Source organism: Poeciliopsis prolifica, unplaced genomic scaffold, assembly GCF_027474105.1.
Source record: "Poeciliopsis prolifica strain line A6 unplaced genomic scaffold, Auburn_PproV2 SCAFFOLD033, whole genome shotgun sequence".
In the NCBI taxonomy this organism is placed as follows: domain Eukaryota; kingdom Metazoa; phylum Chordata; class Actinopteri; order Cyprinodontiformes; family Poeciliidae; genus Poeciliopsis; species Poeciliopsis prolifica.
Window position 1 is genome coordinate 1,332,599 of NW_026562408.1, and position 21,647 is coordinate 1,354,245.

At 42.7% G+C, this 21,647-nt stretch overlaps 1 protein-coding gene across 6 annotated transcripts in view; it reads left to right on the plus strand.

Annotated features, from left to right (window-relative positions):
• Positions 1–21,647, plus strand: part of fstl4 (follistatin-like 4) — a 172,837-nt gene that overhangs the window by 139,699 nt on the left and 11,491 nt on the right. For 2 of the 6 annotated variants that reach the window (XM_055051381.1, XM_055051380.1), the window contains exons 7-13: positions 87–253; positions 3,285–3,405; positions 5,212–5,373; positions 7,983–8,117; positions 11,991–12,017; positions 13,821–13,939; positions 15,238–15,387. In XM_055051381.1, the coding sequence (XP_054907356.1) occupies positions 87–253; positions 3,285–3,405; positions 5,212–5,373; positions 7,983–8,117; positions 11,991–12,017; positions 13,821–13,939; positions 15,238–15,387 (881 nt within the window). Of the gene's footprint in view, positions 1–86; positions 254–3,284; positions 3,406–5,211; positions 5,374–7,982; positions 8,118–11,853; positions 11,934–11,990; positions 12,018–13,820; positions 13,940–15,237; positions 15,388–21,647 lie in introns of all 6 variants that reach the window. The other 4 variants (XM_055051383.1, XM_055051382.1, XM_055051385.1 and 1 more) reach the window with 4 other exon arrangements.

Here is a 21,647-nt window from a genome sequence, read left to right on the forward strand (position 1 = left end):
CAGCACAAACATTTAGATGTGTGGTTTAAACTTTGCCTGCTTTTGGCTCCTTCATCGGTTCTGACCGATTTGCTCCAAACCAACAGAGGTTGTGCAGCTGAGCCTGGCGGAGGACCAGCGGATCAGCTCCTCCACCGTAACGGTGGGCCTCAGCGCCGTCCTGACCTGCGCCATCCAGGGGACGCTGCGCCCGCCCATCATCTGGAAGAGGAACGGCATCGTCCTGAACTTCCTGGACCTGGAGGACATCAACGTGAGTCCAAACTGTCACTGGATGTTTGACTCCTGAGGCGGGCCACAGATATTGGTTCTGGGTCCATCATTCCTCCAATAACCAATTTATTTCAATCACTGCATCATTTTCACTCATGTCATTTGACTTTCAACTGAGAAAGAAAACAAAGTGTTAATACGAACCTGGCGTCAAGAACACTGTGAGGATTAATGAGCGCTGCATTAATCCAGCAGGTAAACGGTAGTTAAGTCTGAAGTCGTGTGACGTTTCAGTAAATAAACTATAATCTGCATCAGTCACAGATCAGCCAACCAATCTATCAGGTTTATTTCTGTGCAGTTTTACATCATAAACACAAAGTTCTGTCATCAAGATGAAATCAGATCAAATATAACCAGGCGGGTTTCATGCAGAGGAACTCGGTGTTTCGGCTGTTTTCCAGTTTTCTGTAAGTTTGTTCCAGATTTATGGTGCATAGAAGCTGAAAGCTGCTTCTCCATGTTTGATAGATCTGGAAGGTTGATCCAGCAGCAGCAGATCTTAATCTTTAATTCAGTGATTTATAAACGACCAGCAGGAATTTAAAATCTCTCAGTGAAGAACTGGAGAGCTGGGTGGTGTAGAACCAGGTGGTGTAGAACCAGTCGGTGTAGAACCAGGCGGTGTAGAACCGGGTGGTGTAGAACCAGGCGGTGCAGAACCAGGTGGTGTAGAACCAGGCGGTGTAGAACCGGGGGGTGTAGAACTCGGTGGTGTAGAACCGGGTGGTGTGGGACCAGGTGGTGTAGAACCAGGTGGTGTAGAACCAGTCGGTGTAGAACCAGGCGGTGTAGAACCGGGTGGTGTAGAACCAGGCGGTGCAGAACCAGGCGGTGTAGAACCAGGTGGTGTAGAACCAGGCGGTGTAGAACCGGGCGGTGTAGAACCAGGTGGTGTAGAACCAGGCGGTGTAGAACCAGGCGGTGTACCGGGCGGTGTAGAACCAGGTGGTGTAGAACCAGGCGCTGTAGAACCAGGCGGTGTAGAACCGGGCGGTATAGAACCAGGCGGTATAGAACCAGGCGGTGTAGAACCAGGCGGTGTAGAACCAGACGGTGTAGAACCAGGTGGTGTAGAACCAGACGGTATAGAACTGGGCGGTGTAGAACCAGGCGGTGTCTCCATCCTCCTGGTTCGAGTCAGAACTCCAGCAGCAGGTTCTGTCGGTGGGTCATCAGACCTGCTGCTGCCTGCATGAGTTTGAATTATGTTTCATAATCAACATAAAATCCATTGAACTTTCAGATAAAACCTTCGCTCAGTGTTTGTGTTCTGCCTAATTAATATCTGGTTGATTTTAGCAGCAACAGGCTGCTGGGCGCCTCCTCACATTAAAACTAAAATAAATCAATTACAGCCGTTTGTGAAATGGAAAATTACGATGCTGAACAATCTCAGCTGATTTATACTCGCGTCTTTACTTCGTGTTTTAAGTTTGCACAATTCATGTTCCTGCAGACAAAAGCGAAGCGGTCGTCTTTCTTCAGCTCCGATATTCAGCTGCATTAAAACTAATTACTAGAAATTAAGAAACGAGTGGAAATAAGAGAACAATGATTGCCGAGCGTCCTGCATGAAATGGTACGATTAATGTGAGCTCTGCGCTTAATGAACGGCTTCTGTTTGGGTGGAGGCTCAGCGCGGCTCCACCCGGCACCGCTCCACCCAGCACCGCTCCACCCGGCGCCGCTCCACCCGGCGCCGCTCCACCATGTGCTGATTGCTAGTTAACGAGCAGCATGCTGGTCTGCTGGGGGAGGATCAGAAACAGCCTCACATGTTGGGGCCGTGACTCCAGCGGGGATGTCGCCCGGCTGCAGCTCTGCGCCGCATTCAGACCTGCACCGGAGCAACGGCTGCAGCCCAGAACAAAACACACCGATTCATGTTTGGCTGCATGGATCCATTGGAGGAAAGAGAAGGAAAATATGCAGATAAATCATATCAGTCTCCAAAAAAACCTCTAATTCACGTGGATGTGATGAATGTTTCATTCAGCTGATTTTTACACTCAGGACAAATTAAAAATGTCATTTAATAGAAAATAGATTCTGCATTATTACTAATTAAACTAGAAACTGTGTTTCTATGTGCAGAAACTGAATGAAATGTGCTGAACTTCAGTTGATGTTCTCATTTGTTCTTCAGAAAGAATAAAAGATATTTTCAGCTGTAAAACAAAGAATAACCTCTGGCTCATTTCTGCCCCCTCAATTCTTCATTCACTGTCATCTTACAGCCCAGAAACAACAGAATTACAGCCAGTTTCTGGAGAAAATGTCTTCAAATCAGAGAAAATTTACTCTTCACCAAGACAGGAGCTTGATTTAAATCAACAGTTCATTAATGTTGATGAACAAACAAAATAATATTTTTATTAAAATAATCTGCAATGAGAACTTTCTCTTCAAAATGGGGGAATTCTGGTTTTTAAAAAGCTCCTATTTCTTGTTATTAATGTGGTTTTATTGTTAGTGTTCTAAGGTATTTAGTTCACTAAACGAGACCAAACGGCTTTTTACGGTTTTTAAGGTTAGATGTCACGTCGGATCCATCAGATCCGAGCAACAGCAGAGAGTTTAATGCTTTAATTCACGCCAACCTGTAGCAGGAAGTGGCTGCTGATTGGCTCACGCTGCACCAGCAGCTCTGGCTCCATTCATCAGCCTAATGGGCTTTATATTTTTAACCCTTGCCATTTATCAGGCTGAGGCAGCGTCATGAGGGGAGAGCAGGATCAAATCCCCAAATGCCTGCTTCAGCTCAACAGGGAAACCCTTGATTCATGGTTTGTCTTCCTTCCCCATCACTCTTTCTCTCCCCTGTCTCTTCCCATCATGCCCTGCTGTTGCGGTCCTCCTCTCCGCGCCGCTCTCTGCAGTCTATCAAGCTGCCTGCGTTTCCCAGCGGCTCCCTGTGGATCTGCTGCACCCAATTCTTCCCAGTCTCGCTCCCTTTCCCATCTCCACCAGTCCTAACTCCTCTCTTCCGTCTCTTCCTGGTGCTGCAGGACTTTGGGGACGACGGCTCGCTGTACATCACCAAGGTGACAACAATACACATGGGGAACTACAGCTGCCATGCCTATGGCTACGAAGACCTCTATCAGACTCATGTGCTGCAGGTGAATGGTCAGTAGTGGCTCATTTCTTTCCTAAATTTCCAGAAGAAATGCTAAAAACATTTGTCCTTGTCCTACTTTGTGGATGCTAGAAAAAAAACAAACTTTTTGTTTTGTTGCATTTCAAATAAAAATGGAACAACAAACTGTGGGGACGTTAACCAAATGAACTAAATGACATTAACTAGTAACCGGTAGAACCGTTAACTAGTTAGCGGTTAGGTGACTAAAGGAAACGGCGCTATGGATGGACAGGAGACGATGGTCTTTTCGCGGGAAATTTCTGAATATAGACAATAACATGCCGTAGTTTCACTGGTGTAAATAATTAATTGAAATAAATAATTTTGCAGTAGTTAGTAACCGCTCTTGCATATAAAATATTAGATCTGATTATTAAAAGCTTCTCCTTTTGAAGATCAAATCCCACAGGATATTTTATTTTTCAGAAAATCCACAAAAAAACTTGAGCTGGTAGAAAAACTGGTAACATCAGAACAGGTTCAGATCTCTGCCTGCTCAAACCCTGATTTAAGATTTTTCAATAAAAAATATGAGATTGTTTGGTTTTTCTGCCCACTAAATAAATTAAGCAAAATAATATGAAACAGATTTTCTTCTTATGCTTCTGAGTGGAAAGAGGAGCCATGCAGACAGTCTGGGGAGGCGTTATCAGCAGAGGGCAATTACCAAATGTTTGCTTTGGGTATTCAGGGTATTTCAAAGAAGATAGGAGGAGGTGAGATAAGGTGGAATGGAGTGGAGCCAAGTGCCACATTAGACTAAGTGGGCGGTTTGCATCCCGCTTCGCTATTAAAGCAATCTGTTCGCTGAGGAGAATGACAATGCTGCAGCTTCAGCTTCCCTAAGTACACAGAACTGCAGTGTAAAACTCTGCTCTATATTATTTTAGCACTTACGAGTGAGACGCCGTCGCTGCTGGAAATGTGTTTGCACCATAAAGTAACACCTAATAAACACTGAAAAGGAGTTGTAAAGTACAGCTTCCAGTAAACAACAGTAGTTTTAAGAGCCAAAACTTGCAGGAGGATCTATTTGAATCGCGGCCATTTGTGGCCGATTTCCTTCTTTTGCAAGAGGAAACGACGCGTCCTTCGCGCCAGAGCTGGGGTGTCCTTACCCTAACCCTGGCCCTAACCCCTAGCCCTGACCCCTAGCCCTGACCCCTAGCCCTGACCCCTAGCCCTGACCCCTAGCCCTGACCCCAACCCTGACCCTAGCCCTGACCCCTAGCCCTGACCCCTAGCCCTGACCCCAACCCGTATCATTGAGTCGACAGGCTGATATTCATAAATACTGAATATCACCACGATTTGGTCGAGTTTATAGAGTCTCTTAGTTTTGTCTAAACTAAGAGACAATTATTGTAATGACTAAAAATAACCGTAAAGATCATTACTGAGGTTAAAGGTCACGGTGATGAAGGCTCTTCAACATAACAGCAGCAGGTTTGCATCAGCGTCGAACTGCATCCCACCTGCTCCTGTAAACTATTACCTCATATGTCCTGTGACTTTCAGTTCCTCAGCATTCATTGGCCCTCGTCCCCCCAGAGGACGCAGTAAGTGGTGGAGCCGTCCAGCATCTATTTCACGCAGGGCCGGCGCTGTAATAACGGACGGCCCCCCAGAGCCTCGCATTCTTGTTATTTGTGAATATATTTCATGGCGGGTTGAGATAAATTTCTCTCTCCGTCGTAGCGTGTGGTGTTTGTGTTTTTTATCCCCTGAGATTCGCGGCCCACCATGAAACGGGACGTAATCATGGCTTCCCCCGTCCCTCTGCTGTGTCCCAGTCCCTCCGGTGATCCTGGTTTACCCGGAGACGCAGGCGCAGGAGCCCGGCGTGTCGGCCAGCCTGCACTGCCACGCCGACGGCATCCCCGACCCAAAGCTGCTCTGGCTGAAGAACGGCATGGATCTGCAGCTCAGCGCCTCCAATCAGCTCTCGCTCATAGGTGAGGAGCTGCAGCACAGCGGCACAGGACACGATCAATCACTCACTCAATCAATCACTCAATCAATCAGTCGATGAATCAATCAGTGGATCAATCAATCAGTCGATCAGTCACTCAATCAGTCGATCAATCAATCAATCAGTCGATCAATCAATCAGTCGATCAGTCACCTAATCAGTCGATCAATCGATCGATCAATCAGTCCCTCAATCAGTCGATCAATCAGTCACTGAATCAATCAATCAGCCGATCGATCAATCAATCACTCTATCAATCAGTCAGTCTGTCTCTTTTAAATGTTTTACAGCTGCAGCGTTTAGTGTTGATCAGAATTTAATGTTGATCAGAATTTAATGTTTATATTTCAGAATGTGTTCTTGATTTATTTTATTATTGAAAAACAACAATATTATTGATTATTGCAGTAACTTCTGGATTTGTTATCAAGACAAATTTTGACCTCAGGGTGTCCAAGCTGTGGTTCGGGGGCCGTTAGCGGCCCGCCAAATAACTTTGTCTTGATCAGTTCCAGAAAAGCTTCAAAATGACTTTGCTGGTTCAGGCAGTTAAAATTAATGTGGGTAAAATTTTCACTGATGGGGGAAGAAAAGAAAAATTAAATTTCCTTTTACTTTAATGTATTATCAGCAGGAACCAGAACCAGAAAGGCTTTGTGTCTTTAAGCTGCTGTTCAAGACACAGAGCTGCTTCTTCTCCTTCTCATTAAGGAGTTTCTTTGCCGAGTGGGGGTCGTTACCGTTGGTTACAGCCTCTCATCAACCCTCTGACACTCAGACTGGGAGCTTCAGCGTTTACAGATTAACCACCAGAACCAGAACCAGAACCAGCTTCTCTGCATGCAGCAATTAGACTGAATCATAATGCAGCTGATTTCAACACATATTAAAATATAATAACCCAATAGATCAACAAATATAGTAGATGATACTTTTGAACACACTGTAATTTAATCTGAATTTAGTTCATTAATAAATATACAGCCATATATTTCAAAAATATATACTAATATATTCTACATATATATATATTTAAAAAGATAGTTATATTTTTTATATTACATTTAAATTATATTCGAATTTTTTATATATTAATATAAATTTAATGTATTTATAAATGTATATTAATGTATATATCAAAATATATTAAGTTCAAAACTCATTTGCATTTGATATATTGTGAAATATTCAAAAATGCTTTAGGTATTTTGAAGCGTTATTTTACATCTTAAAGTATTGATAACATAAAAATGGAGCCTAACTTTGTAAATATGAGCATAATAGAATAAATGATGGAGAGTAAAAGGTTCCGTGTTTATTGTGTCTCAGTTGGACAGAACCGGATCCGCCTTAAACGTTTCTGCAGAAAGTGACCTGTGAGCAGCGCAGCTGCAGGTCGGAGCAGCGGATCGGAGTCCAGCTGCACAAAAAGCTTCTGCAAACATTTGATGATGGATTTTTCCCTTCAATCTACATGACCTGCTTCTATAGAGCCAGAACAATGCAGAGTTGTTCAGCATCAGTTTCGCTCTGATGCTCCTGCAGTTCATTCTTGTGATTTTAGCTCCTGATTCTGGGAATCAAACTAGCAGCTGCAGTGATTCCTGGTGTTGTGTGTGAGCATGGAGTCACACATGAGACCATTAACCTGTTTCCTTGCTGGTGTTTATGGTTTCCCATATGGCTATGATGAACATGAGACAGATCTGCTGCATGTGGTCAGACACACAGCGCCTAACCATGGCCAGCATTTATTAAACATCATAAAAACAGCACAAAAACACCATAAAGACACCATAAAAATACCATAAAACACCATAAAAACAGCACAAAAACACCATAACAGCACAAAAACACCATAAAGACACCATAAAAACAGCACAAAAACACCATAAAAACACCACAAAACACCACAAAACACCATAAAAACAGCACTAAAACACCACAAAAACACCATAAAAACATTACAGAAACACCACAAAACACCATAAAAACAGCACAAAACACCATAAAACACCACAAAAACACCATAAAACACCACAAAAACACCATAAAACACCACAAAAACACCATAAAAACACCACAAAACACCATAAAACACCACAAAAACACCATAAAAACACCACAAAAACACCATAAAAACAGCACAAAAACACCACAAAAACACCATAAAAACACCACAAAAACACCATAAAAACACCACAAAAACACCATAAAAACACCACAAAACACCATAAAAACACCACAAAACACCATAAAACACCACAAAAACACCATAAAACAGCACAAAAACACCACAAAACACCACTAAAACACCATAAATCTTAGATGTGATTTAAATGTCGAAACCCGAAACATGGAGTTGTAGCGTCGCCAAGTCAGAGAGCGGGAAAAAATGTTTCTGAGTTATTTTCCTCTGCACTAAACCAGCCGCGGCTTCATCTGCAGGTTTCACGTATTATCGGTTCTACAGCCGTAGAACCGGTCAGAACCAATCAGAACCGGTCAGAACCGATCAGAACCGGTCAGAACCAATCAGAACCGATCAGAACATGCAGTTTACGGTTTGCTTTCTGTTTGCTCTCCTGCCAGCCAACGGCAGCGAACTGTTCATCGCCAGCGTCCGTTACGAAGACACCGGCGCTTTCACATGCATCGCCAAGAACGAGGCGGGAGTGGACGAAGACATCTCCTCTCTGTTTGTGGAAGATTCAGCCAAGAAAACACGCAAGTCTCACTTTATTCCATTCAGATACCAAACCCGTTTCCACAAACGGTTCTGCCTGTTTCCTTTATGGACCCAGTCGGCCCGGTGAGACCTGCTGTCATTTCCAATAAATCAAACAAACGACGCAACGCAGCATAAAATAAGAAATCATGAAAATAAAAGTTTTTCTGGCCCAAAAGTAAAAAAGGACGAGTTTCTGTGATCCATTTGTTTTCCTGGTGTGATGATTTGGAGCCAAAAGCAGAAACCAATAAAACGTGAATGTGAGGGAAAACATTTATTAAAAAGCAATAAATGCGACATTCTAGTTTAATGCATCCAGAAAAGCTTCAATGTTTTTCTGTTCTTGACCTTTTTTAAAGTACTAAGCTCTGAATATAGATATTGCTGCTTACAAAGTAAACTAATTTAATAAACTGGAGGTTTTCCAAGCTCTGGGTTTTAATCATTTTATTCCTTCAAAGCTCCAGGAGGTTTTATGTTTGTAAACTGAGATCTTAAGGTATTCCATGTGATTTATGGGGATTAAATTATTATTTTAGATGAGCTTTTATCGGCCAATGAGAATCAGACAATGAACAAAATACAAACTGAACAGTTTTATGTTTCTAATCTGTAAATCTTTAAAGTGGAACTTCTTGAGATTATCTGACGTTTTACAGAATATTTTAGAAACTGTTTTTATTCCTTTCCATTCCAGTGAGGATTTTATTCATGTTTATTTACATCTTTTTATGTTTTTAATTTGAAGGATTGTACAAAAGTGATGCATAAATTTGAAACGTATTTTTACATTTTTCCGGATGTTTATATTAACCTCTTTTCCCTCTGCATTCATGTCAAATCCTATAAGTACCAGAAGATTTGTGTTGAATCAATATTGATGCCATTATTTTACAGATTTCTGCTGAGGTTTGAGTTCAGATGTTTAACTTTCTGCCTGTGCGGAAGAGATAAAATACATTTAGAGTTTTCTGTCATATTTTTATTCCATCCTTGAAAGAGTTAAAAAGAAAAAGAAGTTAAGAGATTTATTTATTTATTCTCATGACGAATGTTTCCTGGAAATAATCTGAAGCTTTGAAAAAATGTTTTATGGTATATTTTCCTTTTATTTTTAACACTGTAGAATCTGCAGCTTAGAAATGCAAATGAACATTTCTAATCCCCGTCGAACACTTTGACATAACATCAGATCAGGAAGCCATCATTTACAGAGCAATAATTGATTTATCTATAAAACCCTTTTCATCTGCACTCACAAAGCACTTCAGAGCATAAGAGCTCTAAAGACATAAGGCATAAAAGGTCAATGGAAATAAAAACATGACAGAAGCCGCTATAAGAACATATGCAAATAGGCAGCTGCTAAATCCAGATGAAACGAAGGCCTGAAAGAAACAGATTCTCTTTTGAGTGTCTTTTAAAGAACTGAGTGATTAAAGCAGATTAAAGCTGCAGACGAGCAAATCGTGATTCTGAGAGCGAAGCGACGAGAAGCTGCAGGTAAACCAGAGTCTGATGCATGAAGCAGGATCTGTGATGGATCTGTGATGGATCTGGATCTGTGATGGATCTGGATCTGTGATGGATCTAGATCTATGATGGATCTGGATCTGTGATGGATCTAGATCTATGATGGATCTGGATCTATGATGGATCTAGATCTATGATGGATCTGGATCTGTGATGGATCTGTGATGGATCTGGATCTATGATGGATCTAGATCTATGATGGATCTGGATCTGTGATGGATCTGGATCTGTGATGGATCTGGATCTGTGATGGATCTGGATCTGTGATGGATCTGGATCTATGATGGATCTGGATCTGTGATGGATCTAGATCTATGATGGATCTGGATCTGTGATGGATCTGGCTGCAGCGTTTTATATGACAGGAAAGTTCTTAACATAATGCATCTATCTTACAGAATAGATTCTGGAACAGATTTAGATTGATTGATTTCCAAAGCAGGTTTCCAGTTGCTGGTTTCACCGTTTGTGCAACAAAAGAAGCCAAATTTAATCATTTGGTTTTTATGTCAGCTTTCTTGGCTTCAGCTGCCAGGACAGTCAGGATGAACATTAGATGTTTATTATAATAAAGACAAAGCAAAAAAAACCTTTCTGTTTAGCCTTGATCACATTAGCTTAGCATGTAGCCGATGCTACGCACCGCTAGCGCTTTACTGTTTACATTTAACTAGTTTAACAATTAATTAAAGTTGCCTGTTGCAATAGCAACAGGCAACAACACATGTACCACAGTGATGGTAGATTAGATTATTTAAACAATAAAGCAGTTGTTGCTTTATTGATCATCTGTCAGTTGATGTTTAAGTTGTTTTGTTGTTTATTAATTGAACCAAAACGCATTGAATCCTGCAGCACGTCTCCATGTTGAGGTTGTCATAGTCAAGTTAGCATAACCAGGCTGCTTCCCTCTCCCTTTCTATTTTTTCTTAAAACTTTTTCTGACCTTGTTATCTATTGGTTGTAGTGTTGACAATTAGCATCTTTTTATTTTTTATATATTTGGTGTAGACTTAAGATTTTGTTAACAACTTAGGAGCTGAAGCCAAAGCTAGTCATCGTTAGCGAGCAACTTTACGTCCTCCAGCAAGAAGCTGGCAGGATCTGGCATCAGTGATGTTTCACTGCGGCGAATCCATAATCCTGATTATCTCGGGGTTATGTCAGAGCCAAGTGCACACGCTAGCATTAGCCTCAGCTAGCACTAGCCTCAGCTAGCACTAGCCTCAGGTAGCATTAGCCTCAGCTAGCACTAGCCTCAGGTAGCATTAGCCTCAGCTAGCATTAGCCTCAGCTAGCACTAGCCTCAGCTAGCATTATCCTCAGCTAGCACTAGCCTCAGCTAGCATTAGCCTCAGCTAGCATTAGCCTCAGCTAGCACCTTAACAAATAGAGGAAGTCAAATATCTTTTAAAAAGAACTGAGGAAGGTTTGTAGCTTTTGGGCGACTGATTGTGTGAATCACAGCAGCTGATGAAAACGTTTCATAGGCAGATTATTTCACTTGTAACGACATTTTATAAGTTAATTTATCTGCAATGGAACCAGAACTTTTTCCTTATGAAGGAATTATTCACGTAAAACATGCTTCTATTTCTTGCTGAAAAATTACTTTGACATTAATCTTATTTCATATTTGTGCTAAAAACGAGACCAAAAATAGGATTTTGTGTTTTCAGTGTTTATTAGCGGAAGATAAACAATTTATTTAAAAACTGTAGCAATAATGAAATGTAATGGATTATTGTACTGCAGCAAAGATTTTAAACATTTATTTGGCTTCCTGGACGACTTTGGGACAAACAAAATCAACCAGACGAATAAAAACCCTGAAAAAAAAAACTGAATTTGGGGAAATGCTCAGTTTCTCAGGAGCTGATTTGAAATGTCAGTTTATCCATAAAAGCTTCAAATTTTACCAAGAGCTTTTTATCAATAAACCAAAAGAAAGACTGTTAGGATCTGAACCAACGTCCTTCTCAGCCGACTCAAACAAAATGATGAATGAAATGGAAATGTGGAAGTTTTGTCTTTTTTTATGTTTTATGCTTAAAGGTTCATCCGACTGGAAAAAACTGTTTTTTGCCAATATTTCTTTTGAGGAGATTTTATCACTTTTATGAGATGATGTTCGGTGTTTAGAGAGATTTAATTAGACATTTAATTAAACTGAAAAACTGTCTGCATGTCTCCACTAAGGAAAATAATAATCTTCAGAGTTGGGAGAAAACGTGGCCTGTCATCACCAGTGAGGAACAATTTGCAGCTGCAGCAAATGTGTAAGCTAAGATTAATTAATGTTTTTCTTTCTTTTCCACCTCTTTTCTTCTCTGCAGTTGCAAACATCCTTTGGAGAGAAGAAGGTAATACATTATCAGTTCTTAAAATATCTTTTTTTCTTTGTGCACTTGAAATTGTTGCAGGCTTGTTTTGAGGGGTCAGCAGATTTTCTGACCTGAAGACCAAAAAGTCGTTTCCTCCAGGAAACGTTGCCTGCAAGGAACCAGAGGATCAGAGCTTTTACTGATACATTTGAAGGGAAAAAGGGAAACAAGCCATATTTTATGCTTTTCCTTTATAAATACATTTGATGCTAAAACAGCAGAAGCTTCGTGTGATTTCTGCTGTAAGATTCAGTGGAATAAGTTGAAAAGCATCACAATAAACTTTAGTTTTTAACTTCTTTCCATTTATTTAAGACTTTTTCAAAACCAACAAGTTTGAAATGTTGAAGCTGCAGAGTTCATATGAAGAGCAGCTCCGTCATTAAACCAGCAGATTAACGCTTGAGGCTCCGCCCCTAAGACCAGCTGATGCTGCTAAGCAACGTGTCAGACGCTTGGCGTTGAGGCTGTGAGGTCAGCTGATCAGCTGTTGGAGGACCTGGATGTTTTATTGCAGTTCAAGGTTCATCTTGTGGGATATGAACATGTGGAGTTTCTGCTGCGACGCCATCTTGGATGTTTGACGCGTTTGTTACGTCTCGGCAACTGATGAGAAGAATCGTTACAGCGAAACGACTCCAGGGAATCGAACCGGCTCCCGATTCCCATCCTGACACAGCAGCATGTCAGACGGCATCACTGCCCCCATGTGACCTTAAGGTCAGGTGGTCTTGCTCCTCCTGATGTGAAAGGTGGCGCTGTTTCGTAAAAGTGACTGGCAGAAATAAACAAGTCAATTCGGGACGTTTGGAGTTATTGTGATTTTTGAATTTATGGATTCTAAGCTTTCAATGTTAGAAATCCAAAAACTACAAGTGTTGTGTGTATTAATAATGTTTTAGGGCTATTTATAAACCTAATAACAGAAAAATAGACTTGGTTGCTTTGGCGACGCTGCTCACAGATCGTCTCCAAAGACATGGATCTACATGGATTTACTTAGATCTACATGGATCTACTTAGATCTACATGGATCTACTTAGATCTACATGGATCTACTTAGATCTACATGGATCTACTTAGATCTACATGGATCTACATAGATTTACTTAGATCTACATAGATTTACTTAGATCTACATGGATCTACATAGATTTACTTAGATCTACATGGATTTACTTAGATCTACATGGATCTACTTAGATCTACATGGATCTACATAGATTTACTTAGATCTACATGGATTTACTTAGATCTACATGGATTTACTTAGATCTACATGGATTTACTTAGATCTACATGGATCTATGTAAAGTTCTGCTTTCCTCTGGCATCTTCAGCTTTTTGTTTTTAGTGACCTGGTTTCACCTGGTTTCATTTTGAACACGATGCTTTGCTAAGCTAGCTGCAGCTGAAGCAGCTAAATAAATGGTTGTTTCCACTCAGTCCTGACGGACCACTAGGGGGCGCCTGCGATACAGAATGACATTCAGAAGAGCGGTTCTGTCAAACGGCTGGTTTTGCTGGATCTGTGGCGTTTCGTGTCTCCAGCGCAGAGCTTGATCGTCCGGTTGCATCCAGGCTGACAGCAGCTTGTGAAGGCCTGCGCGCCGCCGCAGCATATAATAGCTCGCTAACAGGAGCCTCACTGAGTCCCTCTGAAATTGAAATGTCCATCACAAATGCCAGATTTGACAAGAGTGGCATTTAGAGTGGCTCAGACTGCATTTGTTCTTTCTAAGGCGACATTTTGACAACATTTCCTTTCTTGTCCTGCTGCAGGGTTGAGTGTGGGAAACATGTTTTACGTGTTTTCTGATGAAGGCATCACTGTCCTGCAGCCCAGCGAATGTGAAATACGGAGACACCTGAAGCGGACAGAGAGGATCGTCGCCACCTACGTATGAACATCTGAACCATGAACATCTGAACCATGAACTGCTTTCATGCAACTCAGCAAAACTCTTTAGATCCCAAAGGGAAGCTGCATGTTGCTCATATGTGAACATAGTAAAGAGAAAACCAGGCAAAGTCTGGATGTTTCAGTTATTGCTGTGAAACTGGGATGATTTTCTCCTTTTTTATATGTTTGAACACAAATACATGCCAGACTCTCCTTGTTCAGAAAAAGGAAGCTTCTGTTCACAGCAAATGCGTTAAAATGCTTCAAACATCCGACGCGTCATAAAGGTCCAAGATTCCTGTTTTCCAGGGGAAACTGGGTTTTTCAGGAGTGTAATGGTGTTAAGGATCGATGTAAACGCTGTAAGTCGTGTAGCGTTCAGTTCCTGCTAAACAGAAGTCTCTCTAGCTGGCGCCAGCGGCGGCGGCGCCCGGCGCCAGCGGCGGCGGCGCCCGGCGGTGGCGGCGCCAGCGGCGGACTCACCTGAGCCTGGATGGTTCTGTGTCCGGTTTCTCTGGGCTTTGTAGGTTAGAAAACCTGGAGTTTGGGTTTAAATCTGAATTAAAGTTTCTGAGTGGATCAGAAAAGCTCAGGACAGGTTTTAAAGATTCTGCCTGATGATTTATTATGTTTATATAAAAGCATCATCGTTGCAAAACGTCAAGTGGAAGGAAATGAGATCTTCTATTTCAGTGAAAAGCCGTCTGGTTGGTTTATGATGGAAAACCTTAATGATCAGGAATCTGGTGGTTTTGGATGCTTGTGTATTAAGATCCTCTAATCCACAGATACTTGGAAAGATTTTGTGTTTGTCAGTGAAAGAGTTGTGATGCCTGTGGCTCACCTGCAGCAGTCTGTGTTCCAGTGGTCCTTCATTGAGAAGCAGAACCAGTTTGAAATCTTTTGTGATTTTGAAGTGACAGGAAAGATGTGAAAGATTCATACAAATGGTAAAAGTACGGCAACCAGCTAGCAACGCTAACATTACGATCTGGTTACAAAAATATTTCTTAGTGCAAAACTAAAGGTTCATTCCGCTGTTTACATAATCTGGACTGTTGTTAGATTTGCTGCACAGGAATGTTTTTACAGCCCAAGACTTTTTGCTCCCTTTTTTTTTTTCTGATGACTTTTTCCTTGGTTTCACATCAGGTCAAGGGTCAATGTTTGTACTGGTGGCATAAAGTGATAACTGAACTCTGCAGCTGAAGCTTCTTGTGAAACGGACTGAACGACTCGGTGATAATCCGGAATCGTTTCTGCTCCACGCTCGTTTCATCCTGCTGTCCTCCTCAGGAGGAGATGTGTCCTAAAGGTCAGGGCGTGACCCCGCAGCGCTGCGTTTGGTCGTCAGCCGTCAACGTCAGGGAGAAGTACATCTACGTGACGCAGCCGCTGCAGAGCCGGCTGCTGGTCGTCGACATCCAGGCCCAGAAAGTGGTTCAGGTGAGCAGCTGCATCAACCTGAACGAACTTTTCGTATTTTATTTGAGTAAAATTTCTGGATTTTTACATCCAAAATTACATTTGGATGTAATTTTTAAACGATAAGTTGATCAGTTACTTTTGAATAAACACTGTTTTACTCTTGGACAATTAGTTTTTACTTTTCCTGGAGTAAAACATGTTAAAATAGTTTTAATATTGATTTAAATGAACTAATTCAGTGGTTTTCGTTATTAGCGCTAAGCTAACAGCTTTAGCTTCATAACTGGCAGCAGGAGGTTGTAACGTGCACAGACTGCAGCATGCTGGGTAATGGATCGGATCCATCGGCTGTCCAAAGCTAGAAATATTGTTTTAATAACTGAGATCTGCTGCTTTTGTCTTCCTGCTTTACTCACTAATCTTCTCTGGAAACCTCTGGAGGAGCTGCGTTTCTGCAGTTTCTCCTCATCTGGAGTCAGTTGGTTTGATGGTCATGAACTTTTGTTGGTTTATTGCATAAAATACAAATAATATTCTCTGAAGTTTGTGCTTGTAAAGACAAAATCTGGAAAAGTTCAAGATTTATTCATTTATTTAAAAAACGTTCTGAAAACACAAAATGTTACAAAATGTTTTTGGTTCATTTAGAGCAGGGGTGCTCAAAACGTCGATCGCGATCCGCCGGTCGATCGAGATCCGCCGGTCGATCGCGATCCGCCGGTCGATCGCGGGGAGGTTTTGAGTGGATCTCTGCAGCAGGTGACAAACTGAAGACCTCCAGGACGCTGAGAGCAGCACTTCCTCTTCTGACAGACTTTTCAAAATATTCACTAAGATCCAAAACATTTGTAGCTTCATTAAATAATAATAAAGACTGGAACCTGATATCGTAACGGTCTGAACGTTTTTATCGTAATCTTTGCTCGGCTTGCGGGGCGCAGGCGGTTGCCAGAGCAACGGGTGTGCTTAACGATAAAGAGAGAAAAAGAGTAAAAAGGTGCGAGTGGTTCTGAGTTGTTCGGGTTATTCTACTTTGTTTTCCTTCGCTGTGGTTCATCACAGCCGCTGGAGTTTCTGAACGTTCAATAAACGACAGACTTGGACTGATGACCTCGTTCGTTTGCAGTGAACGTCACAACCAACATCAAATAGGACAAATATATTTGATTAAGTTCTATCAAACAAATGGCTTCTACCTTAATAATTATGTCAAATTACATTAATTATATCCCAAATTCAGAAGATTTGCCTTTACCTCTGCAGAGCTCTTTGGTTCCTCCTATCAGTCTGCAGTTTCTCATATTGACGTCATCAAATCAAATTTCAGATCCACCATAACTGACTGACACCTGCTGGCCTCAGGTTTACAACCAGCTTCTGACTGAGAAACCAGTAACCTGCTCCCAGTGTCAGGATCTCACTGAGGAAGAAACTGCATTAGGTTTTCTATCACTTTATCGTCTCTGATAAAGCTGATGCATATTTGCATAGAAAATGAGTCAATAGGGTTTCATTTATAATTTGTATGTCTTCATGTCATGAGGTAGATCTTGGTCTCAAAAAGTTTGAGCACCCCTGATCTAGAGCAAATATCTTCATGCACTTTAAATCAGAGAAAACTTGTTTACAAGCAACTTTTCAGCTTGTTGAGTCAATGATTCCTTCATATTGATGACAAACGTCTGTTTCTATTGGCAGATTATTTACTACAAATATTTTGTCAAGTGAAATCGGGAACAAGTATTTATTCATCGATATTGAGCTCATGGTTATTGCTTAAAATAAATAAAAACAACAGTTAATTTTTCTTTATTTTCATTAAACTGGACAAAAATGCTTCAGATTGAGTGTTTTTGCAGTGTGCCCTTTGACCCCTGACCTCAGCTGAAATCTGAAGTTAAAGGAAACAGCAGATATTCACATCTTTACATACGTGTTGTCTGGGCCACATGCTAGGCAGATAAATCAGGCTTCCTGCAGCGCGGTGCTGCCCGGGCGGGTGGGTGCTGCTGCCCGGGCGGGTGGGTGCTGCTGCCCGGGCGGGTGGGTGCTGCTGCCCAGGCGGGTGGGTGCTGTCCAGGCGGGTGGGTGCTGTCCAGGCGGGTGGGTGCTGTCCAGGCGGGTGGGTGCTGCCCGGGCGGGTGGCTGCTGCCCGGGCGGGTGGGTGCTGCCCGGGCGGGTGGGTGCTGCTGCCCGGGCGGGTGGGTGCTGCTGCCCAGGCGGGTGGGTGCTGTCCAGGCGGGTGGGTGCTGCTGCCCAGGCGGGTGGGTGCTGCTGCCCGGGCGGGTGGGTGCTGCCCGGGCGGGTGGGTGCTGCCCGGGCGGGTGGGTGCTGCTGCCCGGGCGGGTGGGTGCTGCTGCCCGGGCGGGTGGGTGCTGCTGCCCAGGCGGGTGGGTGCTGCCCGGGCGGGTGGGTGCTGCTGCCCGGGCGGGTGGGTGCTGCTGCCCGGGCGGGTGGGTGCTGCTGCCCAGGCGGGTGGGTGCTGCCCGGGCGGGTGGGTGCTGCCCAGGCGGGTGCTGCTGCCCGGGCGGGTGGGTGCTGCTGCCCAGGCGGGTGGGTGCTGCCCGGGCGGGTGCCACTGCGCTGCCATTTGTCTTACCTGTAACGGCTGTTTAGAGCCCGATTCCCTCAGGGCCCCTCCGAGGGTCAGCCTCATTTATACTGAGGAGCAGGAAGAGAGGAAATTGGCCCGACTGAAGGAGGAGGGACAGAAGGAAGGATATTAGCTGAAAGAGGGAGAAGCTGCTGCGCAGGCAGCAGAGCAGGAACGTCGTTATAAACGGCCTCGTTATCCATGTGGGGAAAACGGGATTTAAAGCAGGAGGGATTATGAACTAGTGGCCAGAGACGGGTCAAAGGTCATCCAAACACAAACCCTGCTGCTGAAATGTTGCTCATTTTCAATCTCAGCTTCTGATTTACAACAATTAGAGATTTTTCTTCTCATCTGTTTAGTTTTTGGTGATTTATCGGTTCAGTTGTGGAGACCAAGATTCTTTTCCTTTCCAGTAAAACCATTAAACCTGCAGATGAGGCTGTTATTAATTTAGATCGCTGCAGCAAAGTGAAAATAACACAAAAACCTTCTGTTGTCTCACACTCTGCTGGTTGTGCTACAAGGAGACTCGTTGCCGTAGCAACTTACAACAACGCCACCAATGCATCAGGATTCAACACTAAACATTTCAAACAGCAGAACATTCAGTTTTGTTTTCAGGCTCAATGTTTGTTTTGTGATTATTAATAAGTGATTGCTGTGGTGGATTAGCTGCAGCTGCTATTAGCTAACAGTGGTGGCTAATTAGCTGCTGCTGCTATTAGCTAACAGTGGTGGCTAATTAGCTGCTGCTGCTATTAGCTAACAGCGGTGGCTAATTGGCTACTGCTGCTATTAGCTAACAGTGGTGGCTAATTAGCTGCTGCTGCTATTAGCTAACAGTGGTGGCTAATTAGCTGCTGCTGCTATTAGCTAACAGTGGTGGCTAATTAGCTGCTGCTGCTATTAGCTAACAGCGGTGGCTAATTGGCTGCTGCTGCTATTAGCTAACAGCGGTGGCTAATTAGCTGCTGCTGCTATTAGCTAACAGCGGTGGCTAATTGGCTACTGCTGCTATTAGCTAACAGTGGTGGCTAATTAGCTGCAGCTACTAGCTAAGCTAACACAGCAGTGGTAGGTTAGCTCATTAAACATCTGCTCTACTGATGATGATGATGCTAATCATCATCAGCTTGCAGCTTTTTGGGGATCTTGCATTCATGATGTCACTGCAACGTCTTTCAGTTTTATTTGTCTTTTACTTTGATTCATTGTGAAATATTAACACCACTGTGTTTATTTTTGATTCTATTCTGCATGTTTCAATAATCCCGAGTTCTTTCAGGTATTCAAACTGAACTTGTAATTTTAACAGATATAATAATAGTTCTGTGGAGAAAGGCAGTGCTGCGCCACATATGTCCATAAAGATGTTTTCCTGACACTTTGCCTCAACCTTTCTCATCCTGTGACCCACCAGCTGCCCACTTTCCTGTTTTACTCCATCAAACACTGGAAAACCACTTTCCCATCCTTCATTGCCCTTTCTGCGCGCCGCGGCTCCGCCTGGCTGACCTCTGGCTGCAGAGGGTTAATGCATCCTCCTTTCTTGCTCCTCTTTCTTCTCCCTTCTGGTCTCTCAGGGCACAAAACACTTCTTGTCCCTCAGAAGCAGAGAGGAGACGGCAGAATCCATGACCAGAGCATTTTAAAAAGGAGATTTTGCAAAATTCACATCTTGTACATTTTTTCTAATTCTATTTAAATCTCAGCTGCTTCTGAAAACAGACCATGCACTTAAAAACATAACAAAAAACCAAAACAGTTGTTTATTGGCAATATGTTAATATTTATTGGTGCCTGGAAAACGAGCCATTTCAAAAACCTGAATCCAAGGCAGTGACTCACCGTTACCTAGCAACCAGCACGGTTAGTCAGCTGGTTTCCCCACTATATGCATTGTACAATGGCTGCTGGAAAGAGCCAGAAACCACAAGCTGCATTCTGGTTGTTTGTGTAGGACGCTCCATTTCTGCTTTTCAAAGGATGTATAATAGTTCATCTGTTAGCAGCCATTTTGTGGTGTGAGTGTGAAGGTTGAGTTGGGGGCGTGGCCAGCAGCTTGTTTGGATTTAAAGTGACAGAGGCAGAACTGAGCAGATGGAAATCTCTTTAAGGACGACGATGTTTCGATGGACCCCTACCTGCTCAGGAGGTCACCTCTAAGTTCTTGCTTATTGTTTCCGACACGCTGGCTCTTAAGTGGTGGACTGGCTCCCAGGCTGCAGTATTGAGGGCCCGGCCTCAGCGTTACCTTTGCTCCCATCACACTGAAAACACCATGAGCGTCCAGCTTCTCCTCAAAGCGTTCATGGACTCACGCTGAGTTGACACTCGGCTGACCGGAGCGGAGCAGAGGGCTGCACCCCCCATTACTGACAGCAGAGCTGCTGGTCTCGCTCCGCTGGTGAGCGTGTCAGCAGCTCTCCGCCCGGCCGGCCCGCCGCCGCAGACCGGGTAATGGATTGTGTTATTCCTTGTTGTTGACATTGCAGCAGATCTGAGGTTGAGTTTATTCCCTCACCTCGCCGATCCCTCCATGTTCTTTCCTCTCCTGCTTTATTGTGTATTCTGTCAATTCTTGCTCATGTGGCGTTTCAGGCGGAATCGTTAAAGCGTCTCCAGCAGCGAACACAACTTACACTACAGCTCTGTTTCTGCTTTGCATTCATCGTTTCCCGACGCAGGAACACCTCTGTTGACTCGAAAGCTGTTGTTCATTCACGGTTCATGCAAAGGTTATCAAAGCTGCTGTTCGCTTTATCAACGGATCCAAAGCATTTCTTGGTTATTAGTTTGCACTGAACCCAACATTAAATCCGTCCTTACGGCTCCAAGCAGCAGGATAATTAATCTGATGATTTTTGAGCGGCTTAAATCCAAAAGGGAAAAATAAAATCTGTAACCTGAACAAAGATTTGAGTTCACAGCATTTTGAAAGATGTTTCTCTGTTAGTGACGACTCCTGTTAGTTGTGTTTCATAGATGAAAGTTGATCTTCAGTATGTGAAAGCTTTCTGTTTGTTGTATTTATTCGTTGCTCAGCTGGACTGCAGAAAAAACCCAAAGCTAACTTCATGGGCCAAACCTTGTTGGGATTATTAAAATGTCTTCTCTGGTCGTTTGATACCACAGAATGGATTTTTATTCAGAAACTGTTTTAAATATTACACTTACAGTCTGAACAGAATCTGGTTGGCAAATAAAAGACAAGAGGTCAAAGGTCCAGTAAACCATAGCAGCTGCTAACTCCACAAATCTGTTCTTTATCCAGATGTTAATAAGACCTGCTGGAGGCTCCAAAGCACTTTGGACTAGTCTGTAGGGTTTCCTCCAGCAGCACCAGATCTACATTATAATGACCCAAATCACTGGTCAAATTTAACTTAATTAGAATTAAATTTGCTCCATATAATAACACTAACTCCACCAGTAATGTTGTTTTGTTATAAACATTTTTGTTACATCATTTTCGCACAATTATTGATATCTTGACAAATATCAATCTTCTTTCTTCTACACTTTTGTTTTTCTTTAAATTTTCTGTAATATTTTTTTTAATTCAGAGTAATCTTCTTTTCAAACGGTCACTTAACATAAAAAAGCTCAACATTTCCATATTGAAAAACATTTTAAATCAACGTTGGACTTTTTGTTGGTCTGTGAACTAAAATCCCAGTAA